This window comes from Mustela putorius, unplaced genomic scaffold (genome assembly GCF_011764305.1).
Source record: "Mustela putorius furo isolate JIRA1106 unplaced genomic scaffold, ASM1176430v1.1 tig00003834_pilon_pilon_pilon, whole genome shotgun sequence".
Lineage (NCBI taxonomy): Eukaryota > Metazoa > Chordata > Mammalia > Carnivora > Mustelidae > Mustela > Mustela putorius.
In genome coordinates, this window is record NW_025421987.1 from 130,426,436 (window position 1) to 130,454,193 (window position 27,758).

At 39.0% G+C, this 27,758-nt stretch overlaps 1 protein-coding gene across 1 annotated transcript in view; it reads right to left on the minus strand.

Moving 5' to 3' along the window:
- Positions 1–1,512: 1,512 nt before the first annotated feature.
- The window catches only part of ABHD5 (abhydrolase domain containing 5, lysophosphatidic acid acyltransferase), a 32,097-nt gene continuing 5,851 nt past the window's right edge, over positions 1,513–27,758 (minus strand). Inside the window, exons 2-7 of the mRNA XM_004774156.3 lie at positions 20,731–20,816; positions 18,304–18,676; positions 8,440–8,594; positions 6,163–6,274; positions 3,507–3,693; positions 1,513–2,966 (exon numbers count right to left, since the gene is read on the minus strand). Coding sequence (XP_004774213.2) covers positions 2,877–2,966; positions 3,507–3,693; positions 6,163–6,274; positions 8,440–8,594; positions 18,304–18,676; positions 20,731–20,816 — 1,003 coding nt within the window. The 3' untranslated portion in view covers positions 1,513–2,876. The remainder of the gene's footprint in view (positions 2,967–3,506; positions 3,694–6,162; positions 6,275–8,439; positions 8,595–18,303; positions 18,677–20,730; positions 20,817–27,758) is intronic.

Sequence of the window (27,758 nt, forward strand, 5' to 3'; positions counted from 1 at the left end):
TACACAATAGTTAGCATACCACAGATCCCATTCTTCACTTCCTCTACTCTAGAATATAGTCTACAGCAATCGTCCTCAATTCCTGCCACAGCTGTGTAGGATTCCATTGTAGGGAGTTTGTACCACAGGCTCCTCCATCAATCCCTCAGTAGAGATTTAGGTGGCCTCCAATCTTTAGTGGTTATAGTGCTGTAATGAAGATCTTTGGGCATACACCATCTCAGATTTTTGCCAATGTGTCTCAGATAGATTCTTAGGAGTGAGACTGCCCAGATAAAGAACAAACTCCTATTTAATTTTACTAGTTATTAACAAATTCCATCCACAGGAATTTATACTTTTCAGAGTGCCTATTCCACTGTGTCAGCAACATTGTATTGTGTAACTTGGATTTTCCCCACCTGATTAGGTAAGAAATGGTGATGTCTTGGTAGTTTAAATTCGCCCTTCCCTTATTAGGCACACCCTCCTGTGTTAAAGGGCATTTGCATTTTATTTTCTGCGAACTATCTGTTCATATCTTTTTGCCTATTTTTCTTGCAGTTTCGGAAACAGACATCACACTAAGGACCTCATGAACCCAAAATAGCCCCTGTATGGAGGTCAGCGCAGTGAAGAGCAGCCTCCCCTGCCAAAGCCAACAAGCGTTACTGCATACCCACCCACTGGATCCATGGTCCTATGGTAACTAGTATAAACTGACTGGGCTATACCAAAAACTCAAGAAAATATACAGCAGCTGACTTGTTTAACTATCACAGTAAAATTTATTCTGTAAAATAAAGTTGAAGTACGGTATGTACAATTTAGCAAAGATCAAATACTATAATAGAATTTTTTAGGGAAACATTTAGCACCCCCTGTATTTTTAGGAATTTAAGGATTGTGACCTTCTCAGCTAGCTCAATATTCACAAATTACATATTCTATAACCTAAGGGAAAATTTAACTTTTAAAATGAATTATGACAATATTTCTTAAACATAGTTGGTAGGAAAGTAAGTTCCACTTGACATTTGGGTACAATTTTCCTGAATCACTTCGCACATCTGTGGTCAGAAACTCCATTTACTAAGTGAACTAGTAACTTCCTTCCAAGAGCTGAGACCAAGTTTCCTTTGCAGAAACTTTCCTGTACAAGTGAAAACTGTCACCCAATTAAGAGAGACTGGAGAGTGTGTCAAAAATACAAAAATATTACCCAAATTATTTGTACCACTTGAAGGCTTGTAGCTAGCCCTCTAAGATACTAAATAAAAAGTACAGGCTACTTTTGTTTGTTAGGTAGAGGAATATGAACCTGTCTTGGCACTCAAGTTACCTTTTGCAGTAACCTAGTTAAGGTGCCAAGTGAGACAGACTGTTAACTGGGAAGCTGTTGTGCTTCAGTATAATTTGCCTATTCCTTTGTAGGGAAGACAATGTCGATGTTTATGGCAGTTAATCCACAGTGATACAACCTTACATTTCCTAACTACAGATTTCCTAATTAACCATTTAAAACACCAACAATCAAAACCACTCAACCTTTATTTGCATATAAACAGTTCACTCTTTTTATTTACATAACCACCTTTCTCCTAGACAAGCAATGTTAGCCAACATAAGGCAAAGATGCCTTGTTGATGACAATCCTATTCAATTTTCTTTTTTGGAGGGTCTTCTCAGCAGCCAGTTATCACATGGCAATTTTCACAGTTTCCAAGAAGTTTTCTTCATTTTAAAACATGAAAGTGTTACACCTGATGGTAGTTATTGTCAAATAGTTCAATCAACCTTATATAGCTTTTATAATATAACTTCAAGTATGTGTATTATTTAACCAACACAAACCTCAAAAACAAAAACCAAACAACCAAACACTATCCCATTTCTGGTGCCATGAGACATAAGAGCACCACCTATTTTTCTGTTTTAGTGGTTAAAAATGGAATCCAGTTTTAGCACCCATCTACAGGAGTCAGAGGTTAATGACAATATATGATTGGCTTACTGGAAGGTAGCAGTTTTAATATCCCCTCAGAAGGTCATTTGTTTCTTATGCTGCATCCTGGCTCATGGAAAAGAACAGTATTAATGGGGAGGGATGGGAAATGACACACTTCTAGTTAAGGCTGTTTAGTACTTAAATCACTTAAAAACTAATGTCATATTTCCCTGAAGTATAGAATTATATCACATATAAAATATCTTAAGGAATTATGTGGTTGCAGATACATCAGTATAGACCACACTTAAAATGTTAAATGTGGCTTAAATATAGAACAGAGGAAAATCAGAAAAATTAATACTAGTGATCGAAGTCCCATCTTTTTAGCCAAAACGGTATTTCATTACTCCATTTCAAAAATGAAGTGAAAGATTCTAAACAAGTGATAACTCTTCACATTAAAAACACACAAAACTGCAATTAACTATATCAGTTATTAGACATGGTAAATAGAAGCAAAGAAAATAAAGTGCACCATTACAATATATAAAATTATAGACCCAGTAATCACCTTTTAAAATTGGTAATATAGACTGAAATATAAAAAGTACCTGTCAAAGCAAAGTTAGATAGAAATGAAAAAAAATTCAGTTGAAAAATTATAATTTTTCAGTAGAGCAGAGGGGCAAATAACCTTTTATTAAAGCTATTAGATTTGTAGACTCTTGAATATTTCGATTTTGCATAGGAGAAAGGAAAGCCATTCTTCTAGAAGGCACTAACTGGTTTAAATGTGCAAGCAACTTCATAAAGAAAATATGTGCGAAGTATAGTCAAGAAGACTGCTGGTTTTGTTGTTTTATTCCCTACTCTGCATGGGAGACTGCACAGTATTGCTGAGGAATTCTATCAGTCAGCAGGCTCTCCCATATCCTCTTCGGTGTTCTCAGTCCACAGTGTCACAGATCTCCTTTACTTTCTGGTTGAAGTCTTCTGGTTGATCTGCATACACATAATGCCCTGCTCCAAGAATGGCCTGAGAAAGGAAAATGAGTCCAAAGGTCAGTGAGCAAAAGCACTTAATAAAACACATAAGCAAAGACATTTAGCAATGAAAGAGAGAACAGCTACACAGAAATAAAACATAAAAGAATGAGCAACTTCCATGTATTTCCATCAAATACACAATCTGAGAAAAGAAAAATCTATTGGACCTTACTAAAATTTTATATGCAAAAAAAAATTCCAAACTGACCACTAATGACGGGGCCAGCAAATCAAAATGAATGAAGTGAGAACATGCTGCCTTGTGAGGTGGGAGTTGGATAGGTGCCACGGGCATGTCCCACTCCCACCTTGGAGATACCACAGCTCTAAGGACAGGCACGGCCAGTCTGCACATGAAAACGTGTGTGGGTCAAACCCTGTCCCTCATCACAAGTGACAAAAGGTCCTGATGGAAGCTGGAAGTCTAGCTCAGATCTGAAAGCATGTGAAAGTGAAACCTCACTGAAAGCAAACATAACACAGTAGGATTCACCTACAACGGAAAGCCCAAACTAAGCCACACACTTACTATTGTCTTCACATATGAATGTGGTCGTAAAGACTGGATGCTGTTGCCAGAATTGCCGTCTATGCAGGATCGGGCGCCATAGATCACCGAAACTGGAATGTCAGGGTGCATTTTACCAATTCGCTGGAGCATTGGCCTTTTTGCCCATCCATAAGGAATAGTCATATTTTTGAATGCTGTCTCACCACTTAAAGAAAAGGAAAACAACACACATATGACTTTGAGGGATGAGTATGAACTGCACCCCCACCCCCATGAAAAACACTCATGTTTAGCTTCTCCCCCATTTAGGAAAAACCTCAGTCTGAATAGAAAATAATATACTAGGAAGTATAAGAAACAACTCCCACAGAAGATACATGCTTTTGTTTGATAAACAAGGATTCTGAACTCTAGTGGATTAAAAGTCACCCTCTTCTAAATCAAACATGCAACCCTATCATTAAACTGCCTGTGGGGAGAGCTAAAAAAAATTTTTTTTCCTACTGTAACTTGTTTCAAATGTAGAAGGTAACTTTTCAACATGTGCATGGCACCAGGTTTTTACCTGTTATAGTTAAAAAACCAGTACCAAAATAAGAAATGTGGAATGTGTATTTATATTTTTAATTTTCTACATAGAAAGACATTTAATGTTTAAAAAAACCTTTCTACCTAGGGAGAGACTATGTCTCCTGGAGCTAACCCATTCTTAGAGACAGCAAAAGATTCAACTAGGAACATGCCTGTCGTGTGCCAACTAACCAATCCTGAGCCATGCCTCTTCTGTACCGCCCACACATCCAGGAGGGATTTCCTCTGCCTTAACCAGCCCAGGGCCAGGCACCAGGCAATGAGACCACCTCTATATCTCCTAGAGCCCACTGCAATGATTCAACTACCCCATCCTAAACTGTCTGCTACACCCCTCCTTGCCTTTCCTGAAGAACCCAATGAAAGTTCTGGCCTCAACTTTCCCTTTTACTGTTTTCTGCCACCTGACCAAAATCTGCTGCTTCCCTGAAACCCTCATGGCATTAAGTGACACTCCCCTCCCCCCGCCCAGGACCCGTGAGTATAATAAATTTGCTTTCTTGAGCCTTTGTATCTTTTTCCTTTGCCCACACTTGACTGATCATCACATGAAAGAGCACACAGCACTTTGCAAACTCCCAGGATAGAGTTGCTGTCACTTCTGTTTCCTTGCAGTACTAGGCACAACTCTGAACTGTCTGTTATGAAGAATTCAAGTTCTACCACAAGAAAGACAACAAACCAGCACTACACAGACACACATAATCCTGAAATGTAAGTGAATAAAGTATGAAGCCCAAGCAGTAAACCAGATGATGTACCTGGAGCTCAGCACTAAAAACTGTTGGAACAAGTCAGTAGCGTGTGAAGTCCTTATCCACCAGATCCAATGGCCTAGTGAGCCACAAAATGTCAGTCTCTTCAGGACCCCAAAACCTCTCCAAGCTTCCTTCACTCTTGGCGGAGAACCTCTAACCTGCTTTATTAAAAAGACTAAGGCAATCGTTCTACCACAACAGCTGCCACAGCCTCGACCCTTTAATAAAGCAGGTGTGCATGTCCTATGCCAAAACTGAGGGAGGCTGGCTCTTCACCTAGCCTCTCCACCTTGTACCCGAGCCTCCACTTGGAAAGGCTGAGGTACCACTTCCAGGTCCTGGAAGTATGGCCCATGGCCCACCTACACTAGAGTCATCTAAAGCATTAAAATCATAATCTGAAGCATAAAAATCAGCCCAGGATCACCGAATCAGTCTCAGAACAGGGCTTGGGAATCACATATTTGACAACCCCAGCAATCCTGGTACATCATGAAGCAATGAGAAATGGAACTCTCCTCTGCCTACACTGTGCCTGACCCTCTCCCTAGCAACTCCAGGGTCTTGTCTTCCAGGCTCCTTCTAGGTCCCCACTATCTTCAGGCTGTTTTCTCCACTGTTGTCTTATATCTTATGTCCATAAGTCATATATTTTAAAAAATAGGAATCACCTCTCTCTGTTTGGCTCTCCCTCTCCCTGTGGCTACCATGTTCACAGGCTCTTCCTCCTTCTTTCTCCCCTCTTCTAATCACTGTCAAAATACCTGCAAAACCCTCCTCCCAGTCTTCAGCCTCACTTACTCTTCACCCATGTAGCTGTGTTTGTCATGCTGATCCAGGATCATTAAAAAGTGCTCACCAAAAGAGGAGGGCAGTCATCACGTGAACTGGAACCATGCTGACTGGCATCTCCCATGCACTTGGGGAGACTTAATACCCTTTCGAACAGCAAAAGTTTAAGAGATCCACGGTACAGGAAACATCGACTTTTGCACTTCAGTCGCCCTTTTTTGGTAAAGTATGCATACTCAATTTGGAAATGCTTGAAATTCTTCTTTTCCTCTCAACTCCAGCTACCTCCTAGAGGTACCTAGGACCAAAGCTTCCTTAACTTAACCATAAGCACTTTGGCGGAAGACATCCTGCTTAGTCTCTCATTGGCATCCAGTACAGTGTTTTACATACTAGGCACTCCATGCATAAATAAGTAAATTAGAAGTATTAGTCAGTTAACTACTGATAAAAATCTCCTAGAGTCCTCCCATGTTTTCAAAGAAGAAAAGTATAAAACATCAACATAGTAAATTCAGAATCCTCACCCTTACCTTGGAGTCTGCACATTACAGTGGTAGATGTACTCTGTCACCGTGTCATCTTCAAACATTGACGAATACTTCCGTTTGAAATCAGGCCTTAAACGCTGCACTAGACTTAAACCTAAGTAAGAGGAAACAAATGTTTTAAATTATAGTTAAATGACAGACTAATAGAGAAAGGTTTTGTGTTTGCTTATAGAATGTATGTTATATGCATACAAATCTACACATATTCAAGTGTATACTTTAGGTAGAAAAGAGCACATTCTGCAGTCATCATGTGAACTGGAACCATGCTGACTGGCATCTCCCATGCACTTGGGGAGACTTAATACCCTTTCGAACAGCAAAAGTTTCTAAGAAGATCTACGGTACAGGAAACATCTACTTTTCAACTTCAGTCACCCTCAAGTTCTTCAAGTTCCCTAAGAATTAAAATAAGAGATAAGGAGTATTCCATATTGCCTTACAGAAGTGCTTCAGGAGCCCAAAACACACAAGTTAATTTTCTAAAACTTGTTTTTGTAGGAAAATAAATTCTATTAAACATGGCAGGCGAATAGAGCAGCTCAAGTTCACTTTTTAATTTGTATTTCTCCCATACTTATAACACATTAATATCCAAATGAAGCAAACTGGAATATACAAGTCTTTCTGTGCAAAAATAAATCCAGGGTTTCTGCTTGGGACATTGCCAATTCTCCCAGCTAAGGAAGTCCACCCCTGAGGTGAGAGATAGGGACATCCTTTCCCCAGAGGAAAAAGGATGAAGAGTAGAAGCCTCCATCTGGTCATTATTTTCCCTCCTGGGGCCCCAGGGGCTAGTCAGTTTCCCTTTCTGCTATCACTGCCCATTATTCTAGCAAAGTCTTACTTCTTTCCTGGCTCTCTTTCCTGCCTCTGAAGGAACTGTACAGCTCCACAGAAAATTCTTATGACGTGGTTGATTTTCTAAATCATGTCCCACCCTGACAACACACAAGCAGTAGTGGGAGACAAGGCATGGCATGAGAGGGCCCTTCGTAGGCATCCTCCCTCCCTTGTCTCCTAGTTTCTTTTCATATTTTACTCTTCCCATAATTGCTCCCTGTGTAACTGTAATCAAGCACAATTCATTTACATTTCAGGACTGCACAGACTAAATGAAGTTCTTAAATAGTCCATCAAAGGAGGACCAAGTACCTGAGAGAAGTGACTCTACTCAGGAGGGGTGAGTGGTTGAGGGTGGGAAAGAACGGCTATCTGTCAGAGCACTGAAGGAGTGTGGTGTGGTCGCCCATCCAATCCCTGGGCAGTACCATGGCTCTCCTTATCCCAGATGGAGGCAGTAGGACAGAATAGCCAGAGGAGACCATTTTCCATTCATTCCTTTCTTCTTGCTCAGAGTGCTGCTTTGTGGGATGGGGCTTCCTGCCATAGCAGCCATCAAACACCATGAGGAAAAAGGTCAAGAGAATCATGGTTGCAGGTCCAAACCCCAATGTCAATGAGCCAGCTACTAGAACAAATACTAAAACCACCTGCCTCCATCCTGCTTGTTAAGGCAATAATGAAAGGCCCTATGGTTTAAACCACTTACGTGTTCAGCTACTTGAAGTTAAAAGGACTCACTGATACAAGTTATAAGAGGGACAGTGGAGGTCCAGACCACCATCACTGGTAACAATGAGGGAAAGGAGAGTCCCTGGGCTTTGGCATGGAAACAGAGCAGCTGAGAGTCAAATGAAATTAAATCAGACACTAAACACTGGTACTTCAAAATGTGACCAGAAACACAAATCAGGAGTCCCCAAAATCTCTGTGGAAAAGGATGATTTTATCTTCTTAACACTCTGACATTATGGGGCAAGAAGGGAATCTGATCATGTGATCATACCTGTTATCTCCACAGGCAATCATGTCAGGCTCTGTGATCTGCCAGCTGGGTATCATCAACTAGCCAAAGGCTCTCTAACGTCACCAACAGGTCAACATGCAGCACTTCTCCCCATGCCCTGGGTTGACTAACCCCAGGGCTGCATTTCCTACCTTCTCAGTTTTGCCAATTACCTATAATATTTACAACATAAAGACTCCTCTTTGAGATGATCCTGGTTTCATTATTTTTATGAATGGGCTGATATTTTTTAGGGGAGGAAAAAAAGTAATTCAGTAATTCAGAGGAGGAGGAGAAAAAGATTCAGCTTGTTTTTTAAGATTTTGACTAACAATGGTGATCAGTATATACTCCTCTACTGCCAATCTGTAAACATTTTGCCTTTCTAGGACACAAATATAAGCACTCACCAAAGGGTCCTGCAATCCTGAGGCCAGCTAAAGGATTAAAGGGAGTCAGTGCCGCTCCCAAGGCTCTGATCCACACTGGGATTGGTCTGTCTTGATCAGCAAGGTCTGGTCGCTCAGGAAAACCCCAAGGCTCCACCAAAATGAGATGATTAACCCTGTTGGAGGAAGAACATATACATAATTTCATTTGGCAAACTCATCCTAGGACTCTAAAGAATTAACATGATTTATAGAGCAAAGGTAGAAAAAAAACGCCTTCCAAAATTTCACATTAAAGAGAAGATCAGTGGCTGACCAGTTATATCATGTTATTACATGTAAACTTTCAGATTTGGTAGGACTTGAGAGGTGGATGGTAGGAGGAGAGCTTCATTTTTCACATATGCAAATGTGGATAAAAAAGGGTATGTGGAAGGGCACATAACTGTGTGGTTACTCTTGAGGAATGGTATTCATTGTTGAAGCCACCCCCGGCAGATGATACAGATCACTGACAACTCAAAAAAGCCCAGTGTCTCCATGCAGCACAAGGTTGACACTGCAGAAATGACTGAAGAGTAATATCACACTTATAAAATAGCTTTAGACACCAACAACAGTTCTCTCCTGTAAGCCAATCATTCTAAAAACGTTAGGCATTAGCACTTTAGGTGGGTTCAAAAGGACTTTTAAGGGAACTTTTCACAAACACAGAGCTAATGTATAATGTGGCAGAAATTTCTCCTAGTTCGGTGAACATGAGCACATGGGTAGGGCTACCCAGAGTATCATGATATACTGACCTCAGATTCTATTCCTAACCCTTTGTTAATTTTCTTCTTTACTGACCAAAGACATAGAAAATTTTCAGCGAAATCTCATATAAAATTGTTTTGTATCACTAATAGTTCTAATTTTTCCATCTTCTGAAAACCTCTTCCTGCTAAGGGAAAACCAAAACTATCAGCAATACTTCCATGTGCCTGCATCACGGTATTTATGTCATTACGATTCTAAATAAAGCATAAAGGTCTTCATGACACAAATAATATTCAACTATAACCAAAACAGCCATCAAATGCCAGAAAAAACTTTCCAAGGATGAACGGACAGTGCTTTCCAAAGTCATAACTGAAACCAGAACATGGGCACAGACGGCTATTATTCCCAAAACAAAATGTTTTATTATTTTTGCCACCACAGACAAAGATGAGTTAGTAATGAGTCCTTCGCTTTGACTGCATTTTCTCAAACAGAAAGCTTTAGAGCATGGACCTAGTGCACAGAGCTCCAAGGGCCCAATCTTTCATCTCGTAGATGAGAAGGAAGGCTGAGATGCTCTATGTGATCTGCTCCAAGACATGCAGAAGTAGGGAGTCCCCAAAATCTCTGACTCCCGTATACTAACTGATGCCAACAAGTCACTGGGTAGAAGGCTCTATCCCAAGAATAGACCAAGCAACATAAGATAACCTATCAGTAATGGTAAAGCTTAACTTTTATCAACTCTAGGCCAGTCCTAACCCTACTCAAGATTTCAAAGCATCTGTAGAATGTAACTACCAATCTGTATGGAGATATGTGATAAGTGAGATTCCCATATACTTAAGAGTGTCTTCACTCTTAAAAGTTTTAGGAGAATATTTTCTAATAGTGCATGGGAAGGGGGATGGAAAGGAGTTTATTTTTTAATGGCAGAGACTAACTGATAATGAATTCTCCCTAAATTCCTGTTACCACAGTCTACAGTGAGATCTGGAGGAGGGGAAGGGGAAGGGAAAGCACGCCAGAAGTCTGGGTGGAATTAATGAAACAGTCACCTAGTTGAAAGCAGCAAAGATTTCTGATATATCTAAACATACTTTACCCTGAAAGATAATTAAATTTTGTTACAAATTTATTTTGATATCCAGCTCAGTTTGCTCTCAGCTCTTATCTGCTTATCAAAGAAGGGAGAGGACAAAGGAAACATGAAGGAGGTTAAGTCTCATCTATCTCTAGCTAAGTGATTGTTGGTTCCACCTTCGTTTTAGCTTGCCTTGTTTGATATGGATCTTCAAAATAGTGCCCCTAGATGAAAATACCAGTTTAACAAATCATGCAAAGTTTATATAGTAAAGATTACTTTAAAAAAAAATTTTTTTTTAAGATTTATTTGACACAGAGAGAGTAGGCAGAAAGGCAGGCAGAGAGAGAGGAGGAAGCAGGCTCCCTGCTGAGCAGAGTCTGATGCAGGCTCAATCCCAGGACCCTGGGATCATGACCCAAGCTGAAGGCAGAGGCTTTAACCCACCGAGCCACCCAGGACCCTGGGATCATGACCCGAGCTGAAGGCAGAGGCTTTAACCCACTGAGCCACCCAGGTGCCCTAAGAAAATGCCTTTTTTTTTTTAAAAGGAAGTGAACTGACCCAACAATTTCTCGATCTGTCTTCAGCTTAGCATGGTGCTTAGTACATAGTAGGTGTTCAGTAAACATATGGAGTATTGTGTTTTTCCCAGGTTTCCTTTCAGTCCCTGTCTATAAGAATATACAAATTTTATAAACTATATCCATAGGGGCGCCTGGGTGGCTCAGTGGGTTAAGCATCTGACTTCAGCTCAGGTCATGATTTCAGGGTCCTGGAATCCAGCCTCATGTTGTGCTCCTCACTCAATGGGGAGTCTGCTTGTCCCCTGCTCATATTCTCTCTGTCAAATTAAAAAACAAAAACAAAAACAAAAACCCAAAACTACATTCATAGAATAATCTAGGATTTAGTCCAATCTGGATTTTTCTGGTCCCCAGATGACATTATAACACCATTATTTCTTATAGGAATCTTGCAGGTCACTACCTACTAGTGGGTAGGAAAATTTACTCAGAGTCAGTCTGCAGTCTTTTTAGTTGTATAATTTGAAACAGAAAAGTATGTAACAAGCCTTCCATGACACTTTTATTTCAGACACACACATATATAATTCTTATTGAGGGGTTATAGTCTAAAAAGTCTGAAAATACTTTTTTAAAAGCTCTGCAAAATTTTCTAAACTGGAATTATAAATCATTTGCATCATTACATGTAAAAGACCTCAGAAAATAACTGTTGCTTATTTTGGTTTTAAGACTCATTAAAAAGATAGACCATATGAGCACTTAGGTTGTGGCTACTGAATAATAAATATCTAGTAAATGTTAGCTAGTTATACTAGCAAAACTAGGAAGACTACCAGAGAAGACTTTTTTCAAAGAGCATGGGAAGACTCACATGGAGCTGGAACCATGTGAGCAGTGAGTAATTTAATTTTTATTCTTCAGGAAAGCCTGATCATAGGTTTTGGCTCACAGGTTATAATGTTGCACCAGACCAAGTTCTCAGGCTATCTTCTCACCAACTCTTCTAGTGAAAAGATTATCTCCTCATCTGATATAATTTAATTTGTTTTAATGTATATCTAAACAATTATAGTAATCTAGATCTAACCCTCTAATATTCCATAGCAGGTAGCCTGATGGGATTGTTAGTTCATACCCAGGGGTAAGGAAGGGTCTAGCCAGACAGCACACTTGAGTCATCCTATCAGACATCTTTGTCAAGAAACACGAGACTGATTCAAACTACAAAGGGGCACGTGGGTAGCTCAGTGACTTAAAGACTCTGCCTTCAGCTCAGGTCATGATTCCAGGGTCCTGGGATAGAGCCCCACATTGGGCTCTCTGCTCAGCAGGGAGCCTGCTTCCTCCTCTGTCTCTGCCTGCCTCTCTGCCTACTTGTGATAAATAAAATATTTTTTAAAAATCCAACTACAGGAAAAACAAAGAATTGGCAGAGCAGAAAAAAGAGAAGCTCATCAGCTTCTAAACACTTAAAGAGGCATTCCTCTTCAGGTTAGTCATCAGAGCAAGTCTTGAATTTAAAGATGGTGAGCGGTGAGCAGATTACAGCCTAAAGGGCAAAGCAGTGGCTAACATCTGCTCCAAAATGCAGGGATAACTGAGTCTGAATGCTAACAAGCATATATTATATAAACCTGACTTTCATGAGCTTTAAAGTCAGGCACCAGGCAGAAATAATACAACAAGAACACTCAGGCTCAGATCCAAAATGCACACGAGAATCTATAGGACACACTTACACAACAAGGAAAGGAACGAGGAGAAGGAACAGGAAGAACTCTAGTCAGTGTACAGGCAAGGCATTCTCAAAATAAATTTAGCCCCAGGTATTTCCCATTGGCTCTGAGCCTCTGGGGGGAGAATGCAGCAGGCCCAGAGAACAAACAAAAGATCAACTTCAGGTCAACTACAGCAGCCTTTCTTCCAGAGGGAGGAGGACAGGAAACACTCAGCCCACTCTGTACAGTCAGGAAATAGAGCCAGGCAAGGCTGCAAGGTCTGATGATCTCAAAGTCATTTTGTGCAGAAGTAAAGACCAGTTTGTAACCCTTCTATTGTATCTATTCTCTTTGCTAAACACTTTCTAAGTTAATAAAAGTTACTATAGTCTCCTTTTCCTTAGTTTATAACACGGTGTTTATGGTGTCCTGAGCAGCAGGGGCCAGAAGGAAAGGAAAATTAGCAGCACAAAGTAGTACACACCCAAGGAAAGGAGATAGCATATTGGGCTATTCCTATTGGTTTGGTCTACTCTCTCCCCAGGCCCACATTAAGGGACCAGACATGAAGGGATCAGGCAGAATGGCAGCCCACAACACCTCACACCACGAGTGGCCCTGCTGCTTGGACACAGCACATTAATTCATAAGTGAAACTACAATGGCATCTCTATTATACATCACAGTAAGAGAACTGAGATGAACAAAGGTCATTTGAAGGGATGGAACATGGGAATCAGGCTGGGGCCCAACCTACAAACCAGTTCCTAACTTCTCTGCTCACCAGCCACATGGCCTTTCCTGAATGGCTCAGATGTCTACACAGCAATTTCTGTCCCCATTGCATAGAATGTTCTCCTGCTACTTCCCTTTGATACTCAACTTCAGCTTACATGGCACTTCTTTAAGGTACCACATTGAGCCAGGTTCTCATCAAGAGTTCTCACAGACCTGTCCACTCCCCTTCACAACCCTCAACAGCTTCCTACTCTTCGGGTGGTTAAGTTGTGTCTCTTCCCCAGCATACCTTAAGCCTTCTAAACACAAACAGTCACTCGACATTCTTTAAACACAACCGACCTACAGGAATATAATGTTAATGTTAGAGGATTTTAGTCATCACCAATATTTCAATGGAGGAATTATCCAGTTGCTTTTACATAAAGCATCACAGTTGCTGAATGATCAGTTTCCAACCATATCAAGAATCAGGAAAATATGTGACTACTGCCACAAGTTATGCCATAAAACCACTTCTGTGGATAGAGGCATTCTGCTGCTCATAAAGATGAAGCACCCAGGCTGACCTAATGTACCAAAAATTAGGGGAAAAAAAAACTACCCATTCTCTAGCAAAGAATGCTTCCTAAACAAGTATATTAATCTAGTAAACTAGGCACTTTCATTCTTCTCCTCAAACTGTCCTATAAAAATAAACAAGGAAAAGGGGCACTTGGGTGGTTTAGTTGGTTAAGCCTCTGACTCTTTGGCTCAGGTCATGATCTCAGGGTTGTGGGATCAACCCTGGTGTCAGGCTCTGCACTCAGTTGGGAGTGTACTTGACAGTCTCTCTCCCTATCCCTTTGCCTCCCCTCACTCCTGTGCACTCTCATACTTTCTCTCTCTCTCAAATAAATAAATCTTAAAAAAAAAAAAATCAAAAAAACAAAAACAACAACAACAACAACAAGGAATAAAAGAATGGGGCTGCCCATAAAATGAGGACAGAAATAGCTCTGGACTAAGTAAAAAAAAAAGTTTTGTGGGGCACTTGGGTGGTTCAGTGGGTTAAAGCCCAGTCTGTCTTCAGCTCAGGTCATGATCTCGGGGTGCTGGGATCCAGCCCCCCATCAGGCTCTCTGCTCAGCAGGGAGCCTGCTTCCTTTCCTCTCTCTCTGTCTGCCTCTCTGCCTACTTGTGATCTCTGTCAAATGAATAAATAAAATCTTTAAGAAAAAAAAAAAAGTTGTGTGGGTTTTTTTTTCCCTGCATGCATAGAAACAGTAATTAAGTAGAATTAAAGAATTAAGGAGAAATTGTTTTACTTCAGAAAGAAAAATAAAAGGAAAGAATATATTTGATATACCTGAGGAGGCAAAGAATGAAGTAGCTCTCTTAAAGTCCATTAGGAGAAAAAAAGAGACAAGGAAAAAGGCACAGTGAGTGAAGGAAATTAAATGAATCTCATTTGGGCTCCTGGATGGCTCAGGGGGTTAAAGCCTCTGCCTTCGGCTCAGGTCATGATCCCGGGGTCCTGGGATCGAGCCCCATATCGACCTCTTGCTCAGCGGGGAGCCTGCTTCCTCCTCTCTCTCTCTCTGCCTGCCTCTCTGCCTACTTGTGATCTCTGTCAAATAAATAAATAAAATCTTTGAAAAAAAAATAAAATAAGAAAAAATAAATGAATCTTCTCATCCTTCTCCCTGCAAAATCTTTCAGAAAAGCAGAGATTTACTTTAATCTCATGACAGCACAATAAAAATGTGCCAGTGGGGAAGGCTATGCACATGTAGAGGCAGGAATTATTTGGGAAACGTCTGTACCTCCCTCTAAATTTTGTTGTAAACTTAACACTGCTCTTTAAAAAAAAAAAAAAAAAGTCTTTTTAGAAAAGCTGGATCACAGCAATTGCACTACTGGGTATTTACCCTAAAGATACAAACATAGTGATCCGAAGGGGCATGTGCACCCAAATGTTTATAGCAGCAATGTCCACAATAGCCAAACTATGGAAAGAACCTAGATGTCCATCAACAGATGAATGGATAAAGAAGATGTGTATATATACACAATGGAATACTATGCAGCCATCAAAAGAAATGAAATCTTGCCATTTGCGACAACATGGATGGAACTAGAGCGTATCATGCTTAGCGAAATAAGTCAAGTGGAGAAAGACAACTATCATATGATCTCCGATATGAGGAAGTGGTAATGCAACATGGGGGCTTAAGGGGGTAGGAGAAAAATAAATGAAACAAGATGGGATTGGGAGGGAGACAAACCATAAGTGGCTCTTAATCTCACAAAACAAACTGAGGGTTGCTGGGGGATGGGGGTTGGCAGAAGGGGGGTGGGGTTATGGATATTGGGGAGGGTATGTGCTTTGGTGAGTGCTATGAAGTGTGTAAACCTGGCGATTCACAGACCTGTACCCCTGGGGATAAAAATATATTATATGTTTATAAAAAATTAAAAATTTTAAAAAAATAAATAAAATAAAATTTTTAAAAAAGTGAAATTACCAACAAAAAGCACAGAAAAAAAGAAAGAAAGAAAAGCTGGATCAAGTGAGTTAGGTAAGAGACATTTAGAGCACATAGCTCCATCCTCAGTTAATATTGTCAAAAGATAAACTAGGCATACTGAAAATTTTAAGAGTATATTTGAGCAAAAATCAATTTGAATATAGCAATGCCATACCTGAGTGGTTGGATGTGCTCCACTAAGAAGGGCAGAATAAAGACTTACATAGAAAAGGTGTGGAAGCAAAGAAACTATCTGATTGGCTTAAAGCCCAGTAGGCTATTTGTGATTGGTTGTTCCTAGGTTTTAATTTCATAACCTTGGGCTCCATTGCTCAGTGGTTAGAGCACTGGTCTTGTAATTTCATAACCTTGAAGTACTTACAGGCTTAGATTTTGGTTTGCTTATAGAGCCACCTCAGTCTGATGGCTTCCTTGTTTCATTCATTTAACACTAGGCACGTACTATGTGCCAACCACAGTCATCTGACTGAATTTCACTCAGGATTTGGGATCTTGAAAATCCAGAGAATCTCACTATTTTGAAACAAACTTGTGTTTAATAATGTAAGTTATGGGGGTGCCTGGGTGGCTCAGAGGGTTAAGGCCTCTGCCTTCGGCTCGCGTCATGGTCCCAGGGTCCTGGGATCGAGCCCCACGTCTGGCTCTCTGCTCAGTGGGGACCCTGCTTCCTCCTCTCTCTCTCTCTCTCCCTGCCTGCCTCTCTGCCTATTTGTGATCTCTGTCTGTCAAATAAATAAATTAAATCTTAAGGAATGAAATTAAAAATAATAATAATAATAATAATATAAGTTATGCAGTAAAGAACACAGGCTTCAATTCAATATCCACCACAATCTATATAGTTCTTCAAAAAATTCAGCCAATTTAAACATGCTAATTATTTCAAGCATTCTCATATTTATCTATTTACTAATACTTAGTGATTCTTGTTCCCGATATAGTACTTTAGTTTTATTTCCTAGCATTAGGTACAAGCATTCAAAAACCATTTTCTAAAATGTAGTAATCCCAATGCAGGGATCATTGGCTTTGCTTTAGACACCTGTTCTGCCCACCATGTTGTTAAAACTATTTTACTATTCTCTTTCATAGATTATTTCAAAGTGTTTCATTCTCTTCTGAATCACTGATTTCTTCAGAGCACTTCATAACTGCAAATGAAAACTTCACCAACTGACAATAAATAGCCATGAAAGGTCAGGATTCTAAGACTTAGGGGTTTCATGGCCAGACTCTAACCCATATAGTCCTGTATCACCCTGCCAAAGAATAAATACCACAAGATAGACATAATAAACTCCTGATAAGAAACAAAGAAAGCCCAACCAACCCCGACCCCAATGGCCCTGTTATCTTATGCCAGAAAGGTATCCATTTCATCTTCTCTTACTTTCCATTGGGAATAGAACACAATAAAAGACAGTAAACCCTAAAAGCCAACTAGAAAAAATTTGGATTTCTTTTGAGAGAAGGGGTCTGCCAAGTGACAAGACTACACCATCTACCACACACAGAACTACAAACTCTCCAGAAAAACCAAGTGTTAATGCTTAAGTTGAGATAAAGAATCTACAGAGAAAAAGTCGGCTCTTCTAGGGGAAGAAAACCTCAGTTACACAGGGCTGCTGCTCTGCACTTCAACAAACCTGGAGTTATGCAATGGGGCAGCTTCATAGGTACATACGTATAGTCTGAAAATAACCATCATCTCATTTCTTATTCAGACTTCAATGTCAAAGTTGGTTGCAATTTTGGATTTAAAAATTAGTCCAATGGAAAAATATGTTGGAAACATAAAATTTTGATTTTTTGTTTCTTTCTAAAAGTTAAGCAAAAAAAAAAAGCTTTCATTCTATTTTCTTAGCACAAATGACCTCCAATCAGAGTTGAAATAAATAATAGGATATAGTATGAGAAAATAAGGTAAAGATGGGAGATATTACAAGATTCTGAAGCAAAATTCTGAAGTCATTAATTCAATTACTTCGAAAAATAATTTTGTAGCCATAAAGGTAGGGCACAGCATAATAAAAGCCCTGTCAGATATAACTTGCAGATATATTTTCTGTACTTTATAAGTGAGAAAACTAAAGCTTCAAGGTTGAAGGATTTGCTCTAAGCCCAAAGATAGCACTGGCATGCAGGGCTTCTAATTTCTCACCTTTGCATTTGTCTTAGAGCTTATTATAACCTGGAAAAGTTAGGCAAAGACTGCTCAATCCACAGGTCTAATGATAACAATAATAATAAACAATACCACCAAAACAGTTTTTACTTGTGGCTTAAATTGTAAACATTCTAAGTTTGGCAAATAGAAAGTCCTTTCTCAAGCCTTCTACCAATGTGTAGCATGTGTAACAGGAAAACCCTGACATCATTATATTGGCTACTAAATCGGCCATTGGTTGCGGCTATTTGACCTCCTTTAAGAGAATCTGTCTTGTAAGGCTCAGACAACAACCACCAAGGACAAGAACTAGAGACTAGCACTTGGGTGCCTCCCTTCTGTCAGTTTCACTTACCTTGATGGGTACTTCAGTGAGTAAGCAGCAGCCAAGAACCCACCCAAGTTGTGTCCAAGCAAAATCATTTTGTCCAGTCCTAGGGCACATCTCCACTCTTCAATGGATTCCACAAACTGATTCTCCACTTCTTCCGCATCGCTGTCAAACCTGGGCCTACTACTTCGTCCAAAGCCCAACAGGTCAAAAGCATAGACGGGTCTACCGGTGCAAAGATCTCCAAAATTCAGTGCCCAGAGTCCAAGTCCACCTCCAAAACCATGGAGGAGGACAAGTGGAGTCTTATTTGAAATATTATGAGATAACTTCAGTGTCCATATTTTATTTCCATTAGATATACGAACAGGTTCTTTTTTGTATGTGCAGGGGACACCTAATGAAAACATAAAAAAGAAATTCTGATTAGCTTCACTACTTCTGAGAAGGGGAATATTTTAAAGGAAATCAGAAATAATCTAGAAATTATCTGGTATCCATTCATATGATTTTAGCCTTTATTAGCTCATTCCTTAAAAAAAGCTTACATCTTATTCAAGCAAGTAATTCTCAATTACCATATATTTCACCTAAGTAGGAAGTTCTATCTCAGATAACTCTCAAGTACCTGTGGCCAAGGTCTTTTGGCAAGTCATGTTAGCTCTTTTCACATCCATCAAATAAGGGTTTTGCACTCTTAGAACTAGAGAGGAACTCAATGCTCACGGGACACATTATTTGAAGGTCTCTAACTTTGGAGACAATATCAAAATAATACCTTGAATTTGTCTAACAGCTGAAGAGTAATCACTGAAGATTGAAGTCAGACTCACTTTTCCCTAAAAAGTAACCATGAATTTAAGGATGGACTAGCAGTATCTGCACTGAACACCTAACTGAAATCCTGAGTCACTTCAAAGTTTAGTAGGAAAGAGGTGACAGGGTATGACAGGAAGTCCTGGCATGAGGTACCAGGTAGTGTGGGTTCAAGTCCAACAATCTCCCTGGAAAATAGAAATAATCGCAATTTTGTAGATAAAAACCTTTATTTGTTTTCAGTGGTGTAGGACTCAAACAAATTTTGCTGTGAACAAAATTTCACAATTAGCACCATTGCTTAAAAGTATACCAAGAGGCACCTGGGTGGCTCAGTGGGTTAAGCCTCTGCCTTCAGCTCAGGTCATGATCTTAGGGTCCTGGGATTGAGCCCCGCATTGGGCTCTCTGCTCAGCAGAGAGCCTGCTTCCTTCTCTCTGCCTACTTGTGATCTCTCTCTCTGTCAAATAAATAAATAAAATCTTAAAAAAAAAAAAAAAAAGTATACCCAAAGATGCCAGGATAGCCCCGACAGTACAAGTTTGGGTAAATTTCACTGCTCATAAGAAATTTTGTAAAAAGGTTTCCACACCATTAAAATGCACAATTTAAAAAAATCCTAGGAAGCTAAAACCAGAGGGAACCCTAAGGATCATCCTACCTCTTCATTTTACAGATAACAAATGGGAAACTGAGAAAGTGACTTACCCAAGGTGCTGACATCATCTGGTTGCATATCTGGGCCTGGACCAAGTTATCTTGTTCTACTCCAGTATGTGCTCCATTCCACAAAGCTACCTATTCTGGAACACCTAGAGCCTATTATCAGATTGTAGTCAGGGGCCTTTGGGGATTCCCTGAGACCCTTTCAGGCGGTTTATGAGGTCAAAACTAAGATACCTTTTCACTCTCATTCTTTGATGGGTATGCAGTAGAGTTTTACAGAGATCACTAGATGTGACTACCAACAGCCTGAATGCAGAAGCAGGTATGAGAATCCAGCCGTCTTATATTAAGCCAGAAATCAAAGAGATTTGCAAACAATGCTACTTTTCTTACTGTATTTCTATTTGAAAAGTAGTTATTTTTAGAAAACATCTTATTTATTTTAACCTATAATGGGTTCCTATTACTTTCAAATGAATAAATTAACATACTTCAAATAATTCAGTTTTAATTTCTAATTGGTAAAGAGTCATGGCTATAACTGATAAACAAATCTCCTTAAGGCCCTTACTAATTTAAGAGTATAACAGGGACCAGAAGTTTAAGAACCCCTGCCTTCCAACACTTCTGTACTTGTTGATGACATGGAAAAGGGGAAAAAGCACTTTTTTTTTTTAAAGATTTTATTTATTTATTTGACAGAAATCACAAGTAGACAGAGAGGCAGGCAGAGAGAGAGAGGGAAGCAGGCTCCCTGCTGAGCAGAGAGGCCGATACGGGACTCGATCCCAGGACCCTGAGATCATGACCTGAGCTGAAGGCAGAGGCTTAACCCACTGAGCCACCCAGGCGCCCCAGGGAAAAAGCACTTTTGCCAACAAACTAACACACCACAGAATCTTATCTCCAATTTCTGGGCAATGTGATCTTAACAAACAGCTCAGGCAACTTACAAAAAGAAAACCTTACATTTTAAAATTTTCTCTTCAGCTTCTTTAAGGTGTGATGTAGATGTAGGGCACCACGTGGGAAGCCAACCAGTTAGCCATCCTGACCTAGGGCATCAAAAAGAAAATACAAAGACATAAGTTAATGCTCTTCTCAACTTCCAACTGTTACATTTGAAGAAAAGCAAAATACGAAACTTACTCTCTATGTGATGGTGAAGCTATCTACATCTGGCAGAATCCACCTAATACATACAAAGTATTGTGGTAAAGTACTGGGGAACAGACATTCAACTTCAGCCTGTGAACCTACAAGTAGATATCAAAATCCACATTTATGGATAATCAGACTCCAAGTAATCAAGCAGAAATTAAAAAAAAAAAAAAATAGGCAGAACAAAAAAAGGCATTCATCCCAACCTACTTTAAGAAAGCCTCTTACCAGGGTGGAAATGCAGAAAAGGTAAAGACCATGAGTGGGTTCACTTAAATGGAAGGCTCACAAGCAGGTATAAAATTTTAAAGTTGAGAGAAGATAAATCTTATTAAAAAGGAAATTGGTTTGGGTTTTTTTTTTTTAAAGCTTCAAAGTTCATGGTTCAGAGTGGGAATGCACCCCTAATACAAATGCAGAAGTTTGACCTATGTATAACTTGCCTAGAGTGACTGGGTTAACTGTTAGTGAACATCTCTGGGATCCAACAAATAGTAGATGAAAAGAATGACCAAGGCCTTTGGCAGAAGATAGTTTAAAAAAGAGAACAAGGAATCAAGCTTGAGGCAATGAGCAAAGAAAGGTATGGGAACGGGATGCTGGAACAGACAGGTTTTGCTCATAGCCAGCCAAGGATAGGATAAGCATATAACTCCTGGCCTGGTGGCAGCAGACTACAGGCTTATCCTAACAATCTGGGTTCATGTGGAGCTCCAGCACTTATCTGACAGCAAGGGCCTTAGCACCTGACCAAGAGTATTTAAAGTGAAAGCTTTCTGATGAAAGAGAAAATCAGAGGAGGAAGAAAGACAAACTACTATAGGTTTCAGATGTGAGGTATGGCCTTGACCCACTTTGGCAACAGGGATGGAGACAAGAGAATAAGGCCAAGGAATATTTAAAAATCAACCAGGCTAAAAGATACAAACTTACAACTAGACAAGGAGTAAGTTCTGGAGATCCAGAGCACAGCATGATTATGGTCAATAACACTGTATACTTCAAAACTAAGAGACTAGATCTTAAATGTTCTCACCACAAAAAAGAAATGGTAATTACATGATGTGATAGAGGTGTTAGCTAAATCATAACCATACTGCAGCATATAACAAGTATATATAAATGTATCAAATCAACATGGTTGTATGCCTTCAACTTATACAATGTTATATGAAAGGGGACAGGATCTAATGGAGGAAACAACTATAATTACATGATGGAATTAATTCATTCCACAAGTATTTATTGGGCACTTACTGTCATTCGGGACATCAGTTATCAAACAGAGGTAAGAGTAATTAGTTCTTCTTGAGAGCATCAGGGAGTTGTTTTTGAGCTAGATCTACATAAAATGAATGGGATTATTTCAAAAGGTAGAGTGGCAGTTCAGCCATCCCCAGTGAAGGAAAGGGCAGGAGCACATGCACATAAGGAAATTCATAATGTATGTTCTGAGATAACAGACACATTGTTTCTAATGGCTGTTCTAAAAATTACCACAAACTTCATAGCAACAGAAATTTATTAAGGGCCACACTCCCAATAGAGGCTCTGGGGAAAATCTATTCCTTGCCCTTTTATTGGTTCTGGTGACTGCTGGTATTCTTTATCTGTGGCAGGGTCACTCCAGTTATCTGTGTCCATTACCACATTGTCTTCTGTATGACTTCTCCTCTCCTGCCTGTTTGCAATCTCCCTCTGTCTCTCACTTATAGAATCACTAGTGCTTGCATTTAGGGCCCACCCAGATAACCCAGGATCATCTCACAGTTTCTTATTTTTTTTTTAGATTTTATTTATTTAAGAGAGAGAGAACATGAGAGGGAAGAGGTTAGAGGGAGAAGCAGAGTCCCTGCTGAGCAGGGACCATCCCCCCACACACAATGTGGGGCTTGATCCCAGGACTCCAGGATCATGACCTGAGCTGAAGGCAGTTGCTTAACCAACTGAGCCATCCAGGTGCCCCCATCTCAGTTTCTAATTCAATTGGTTAAACTGGAAGTTTGCAAAATCTCTGCCATGTAAAGTAACACTCTGGGCACCTGGGTGGCTCAGTTGGTTGAGCTTTCAGGTTGGGTCATGATCTCAGGGTCCTGGATCAAGCCCCGTGCCAGGATCCCTGCTAGGCAAGGAGGTTGCTTCTCCCTTTCCCACCCCCTTTGCTTATGTTTCCTCTCTTGCTAGGTCTCTCTCTGTCAAATAAATAGATAAAATCTTTAAAAAAAAAAAAAAAAACCCAAAACAAACACAGGTTCTAAGGACTAGAAAATGGACTCAGCTTTGGAAACTATTATCTTTGGGGATGACTACCACAAATATGAATCATGGAGTGTGTTCCAAGATAAAATATTTAAACATCCAACAAATGGTAATTGACATTATACTGATGACAACAAAACAATTCACTAAAATTATATGGCATTAATTAGTAATTCCTAAAAAAAGAGTTTTAACTAAGGTTCAGAAGTACTTTGGAAATAGAGGGGCACCTGGGTGGCTCAGTGGGTTAAGCTTCTGCTTTTGGCTCAGGTCATGATCTCAGGGTCCTGGGATCGAGCCCTGGCATCTATTGGGCTCCCTGCATCCCCTTCCCCAACCTCTGCCTACTTGTGATCTGTCAAATAAATAAATAAAATATTTTTTAAAAAAGTACTTCAGAAATAGAAATTGACATAGAGTTGTCATTTTGCCTGACTCCTTACTTCAAAGGTAAGGCTACTTCTAGCTGACCTTCAATAGGAATCTCAGCCCTATTCTAACCTTTTACTTGACACTCTAAGTATCCTTTTTGTCTCTGTTTTCTAGCTATACAATATTCCCTATTCTCTCACTTCCTGGTGCTGAATATCCTTGGAATATGCATCTCCCCTTCTCTTCATGATCCATTATACCTCTCACCAACCTCGGATTAGATTTCACTCCCCCTTCCCAATATACCCAAACTGGATTAGATCAGGATAGCAGGATATCACCCAATTCTCAAGATCGATTCTCTTTTCAAGTTGTATTACAACATTCTTATTTACTCACCAATATCCTTACCCAACTGTATGATCCTTAACAGTAAGAACTCTGTGTTCACCAATGCATATTATTATACATTGATGTTATAAATGAAGTTTTTGCTTCATCTGAATGTACTGGCTACAATGAGTTACAAGTGGATCACTTGAGTATTAAGAGAATCTTCTGGGATGATAGTGACATTCTTTATCTTAACAGGTGATTGGATTATATAATTCAGCAAATGAACACTTAAAATTTAAGCATTTCATCATAATACAATTTTATGCTAAAAAAGAAAAAAGTAAAACAGGTTGGATTTGATAACTGGTTGGATAGAAAAAAAGTGTAATAGAGGATTCCTAGGTTTCTGAGTCAGTAATAACCATAGAAAATACATAAATAAGAATAGGTGTGAGTAGAGAACTGTGCTAAGTTTGGATGGGTGGCTCTAACAACCAGCTTTTCTAAGCTTTGTAGGCTCATCCTACATTTGCCTGCTTATAGAACTTCTCTGGGCATTAGGTAGAAGAGCTGCTTGATAAGTGTTTTGCAGAATGATTAAGTCATTCACAATACAGGGTATTCTCAATCCAAGTCACTCACATTTTGTAGATCTGAAAGGGTTTAAAAAAGTGCTGTGAAGTGTGTAAGCCTGGTGATTCACAGACCTGTACCCCAGGGGATAAAAATATATGTTTATAAAAAATAAAAAATTAAAAAAAAAAAAAAAAAAAAAAAAAAAAAAAAAAAAGAAAATGTAAAAGTTTAAAATAAAAAAAAAAAAAAAAAATGTTAAGCACCAGATCCAAGAGTATCAAGGTAGTAAGGAAATGATATAAGTAGAGATTTAAATCCAATTCCAAGTGACATCAAAGACCTTTTTTCTCAGGTGACTACTTTCCTTAAAATATGTGAGGGGCTATCATGACCTACAGGATAAAGTCACAGGACAAAGTCACATTCTAATTTAGGCCTGCATGGAAAAAAAGATACATAATAGCCTGCATTATAACCAGGCTCCATTCCAAGTGTTCTCTGTGTTAGTTTCAAACATTCTACATTAACAAGATCAGAGTTTACTACCCCAGGCATCCCCCACAAATGTTTCATATAACTTATTATCAAGGTAAAAACATAATAGAAACAAACATTATTAGTAGTCTATTTGTAAATATATAAAGCTATAAATTATCAAGGAAAAACAATTCAAGGTTTTAGCAATGAGTTTTTCAATCATTCAACAATTGTTTAAAATTGTTCAAAAATTGTTTAAAAAATTGTTAAAAAAAAAACACTGTTAACAAGCAGTTAAAAGAATCTCATGATCTTTAGAGCTTAAAATTTAAAAAGTAAACATTATTAAGTTGAAGCTGTTTTGTCATTGACCAGGAATGGTCATCGAAGTCTATGTTAGGTCACAAAAATATGAGCTAGTACCAAGAGGAAGTTACTTACAACTCAGTCTCATCAGTTTTCTTAAATAGCCCTCAAATCATAGCACAGTTCTTTGCCAGAGAGAATCAGAGGTCAGTACCCCCCCCCCAAAAAAAAATCAAAACAAAACAAAAAGTCAAATGAACTATAGTCTACTATTGCTCCAACTGCCATCAGGTTGGGGCAAAGAAAACACAAATGCAATCTTCATTTCAGTCTTTAAAAAAAAATTACATTTTCTGAATACCTACTAAGTACAGGTCCTCAAGTTTAAAACGTTATATAACAGCCTGCAATAGGAATTATGCCTACCCTCCTCACAAAACCAATTTTCAAAGGATAGGATATCTTGTCCACTCATTTTTGCCTCCTAGTGATAGGCTTAGAGCAAAGAGAAAATGCAAAATAATGTTTTTATGTTTGCAAGCCTAGTGCATTACACTAAAAATCAGGGCTCTACAACCACAAGAGCCACTAACCCTCTTCAGGTTTTCTCAGCAACTTTTTCATCAAAGCAGATAATTGTTTTTAAGTGGAGTTTTTCTGAAGTATATTTAAACTGAAAAAATCCATAAACAAAGAATAGTAAAATATTTTATTTTCACTCAATGGAATTGTAGAGATTCCTCTCTTCTCCTAAGCCTTGATAATATTTCTGTCTAATCACCTTTGCCTAAACCAGATAAAATGTTTTAGAGAAACTGTCTTCTACTTCTTTCTTAGAGATACTCTATCTAATTGAGTCCCACACACATAACTGGCTCAAGGAAACATTTTTAAATAGTGAAAGGAAAGCTGCAGTCTATCTTTTTTGTTCTTCACTTGATTACCCTTTGTTCTCAAATTCCCACCGTTGAGCTTGCAACATCTATTGCTTCAACCCTCCAAAACACCCATTCAGCCTCATCTCCTGTCTTCCAGGTAATTAAACTTGTCTTCAAAGAGACCCTCTGCCCCTTCCACAAAATCTCCTATGTCCTCCGGTGTTGTTCTAGGCTTAATGTGCGGAAGACTGAAACTAAGAACCCAAGACTGAAGCTTGTCAGATATCCAGCCATTCTTCTAAGGTCACAAAATCTAAAGTAAAAATTAAGTTCATGTGGCCCAGCTATAAAACAGTAAACAAGGAAACAAAACAGTAAACAAAATACAGGGCTTCCTCCTCACAGCTTTGAAACATAAACAGAAAAGCAAAACTCAATTTCCCTCTTTTATTTAAACAGATAATCAATAAACACCATCATCCACTACTGAAGCCCTAACTTGGGAAGCAACCCAAATGTCAATGGCAATATAAAGAAAAAGCCATTCACCATAGGGACTACATCTGTTTAAGACAACAGAAGACGTATCAAAAAGTGCACCAAAAGGTTTTCTACGCAGACACATCAGCTGAGCACTTAACTCTCAGCAAGGCTGAGGATCTAAGCCCTAAAGCATCTATTAAAAAAAATAAAAAAGGTACAAGGAATCTTGCTTTATAACTCTGTAATAAATATAAAGAAAGAATCTTTTTAGTGAGCAGACTTCCAAGTTAAAAGAAAAAAAAAAAACCTTGAAAGACTACACTAGAGGTGGCATTCTAAGGAAAGACAAAAAAAGATGTGCTCAACATTAACAGAATTTATTAACTTAAGAATCTGATTTTAAACATCCTGAGTTCGAGCGATAAAACACTGAATTTTTTCTCTTAACTTTCTACCTAATCTTTTTTTTTTTTTAAAGGATTTTATTTATTTATCATAGAGAGAGAGAACAAGCAGGGGGAGCGGCAGGCAGCCCTCTGAACAAGGAATACAACACGGGTCCTGGTCCCATGACCCCAGAATCATGACCTGAGCCAATCTTTTTTTAAATGGCCTCCATCTTTATACTCGTACTATCAAGACAGAAAAGTTATTACTGCTCTCTATCCTACTTACCTAATCTTTATTTTTTTTTTTTTTTTTTTTTTTAATAACATTGTACTCAGGTGCCTGGGTGGCTCAGTCCTTAAGCATCTGCCTTTGGCTCAGGTCATGATCCCAGGGTCCTAGGATCCAGCCCCACATTGCGTTCCCTGCTCAACAGGAAGCCTGCTTCTCCTTCTCACACTCCTCCGGCTTGTTATGTTCCCCTTCTCTCTCTCTGTAAAATAAATAAGTAAAGTCTTTAAAATAATAAATAAATAAAATAAAATAGCATTGTACTTATACCCTACTTCCATCAACATTTAAGTTTCCTTGTAATCCCTGTTTTGTTCTCTTAGACATAGCTGACTATCTATAGTATTACCAAACCTGAATTGCACAATCTATAAATATTGTGAAACAGGTTTCAAAGATTTCTGAAGAAAATATACAAAAGTCTGGCCAATTTCCACACACTGTTGGCCACTTAAATAACATTTCTAATTA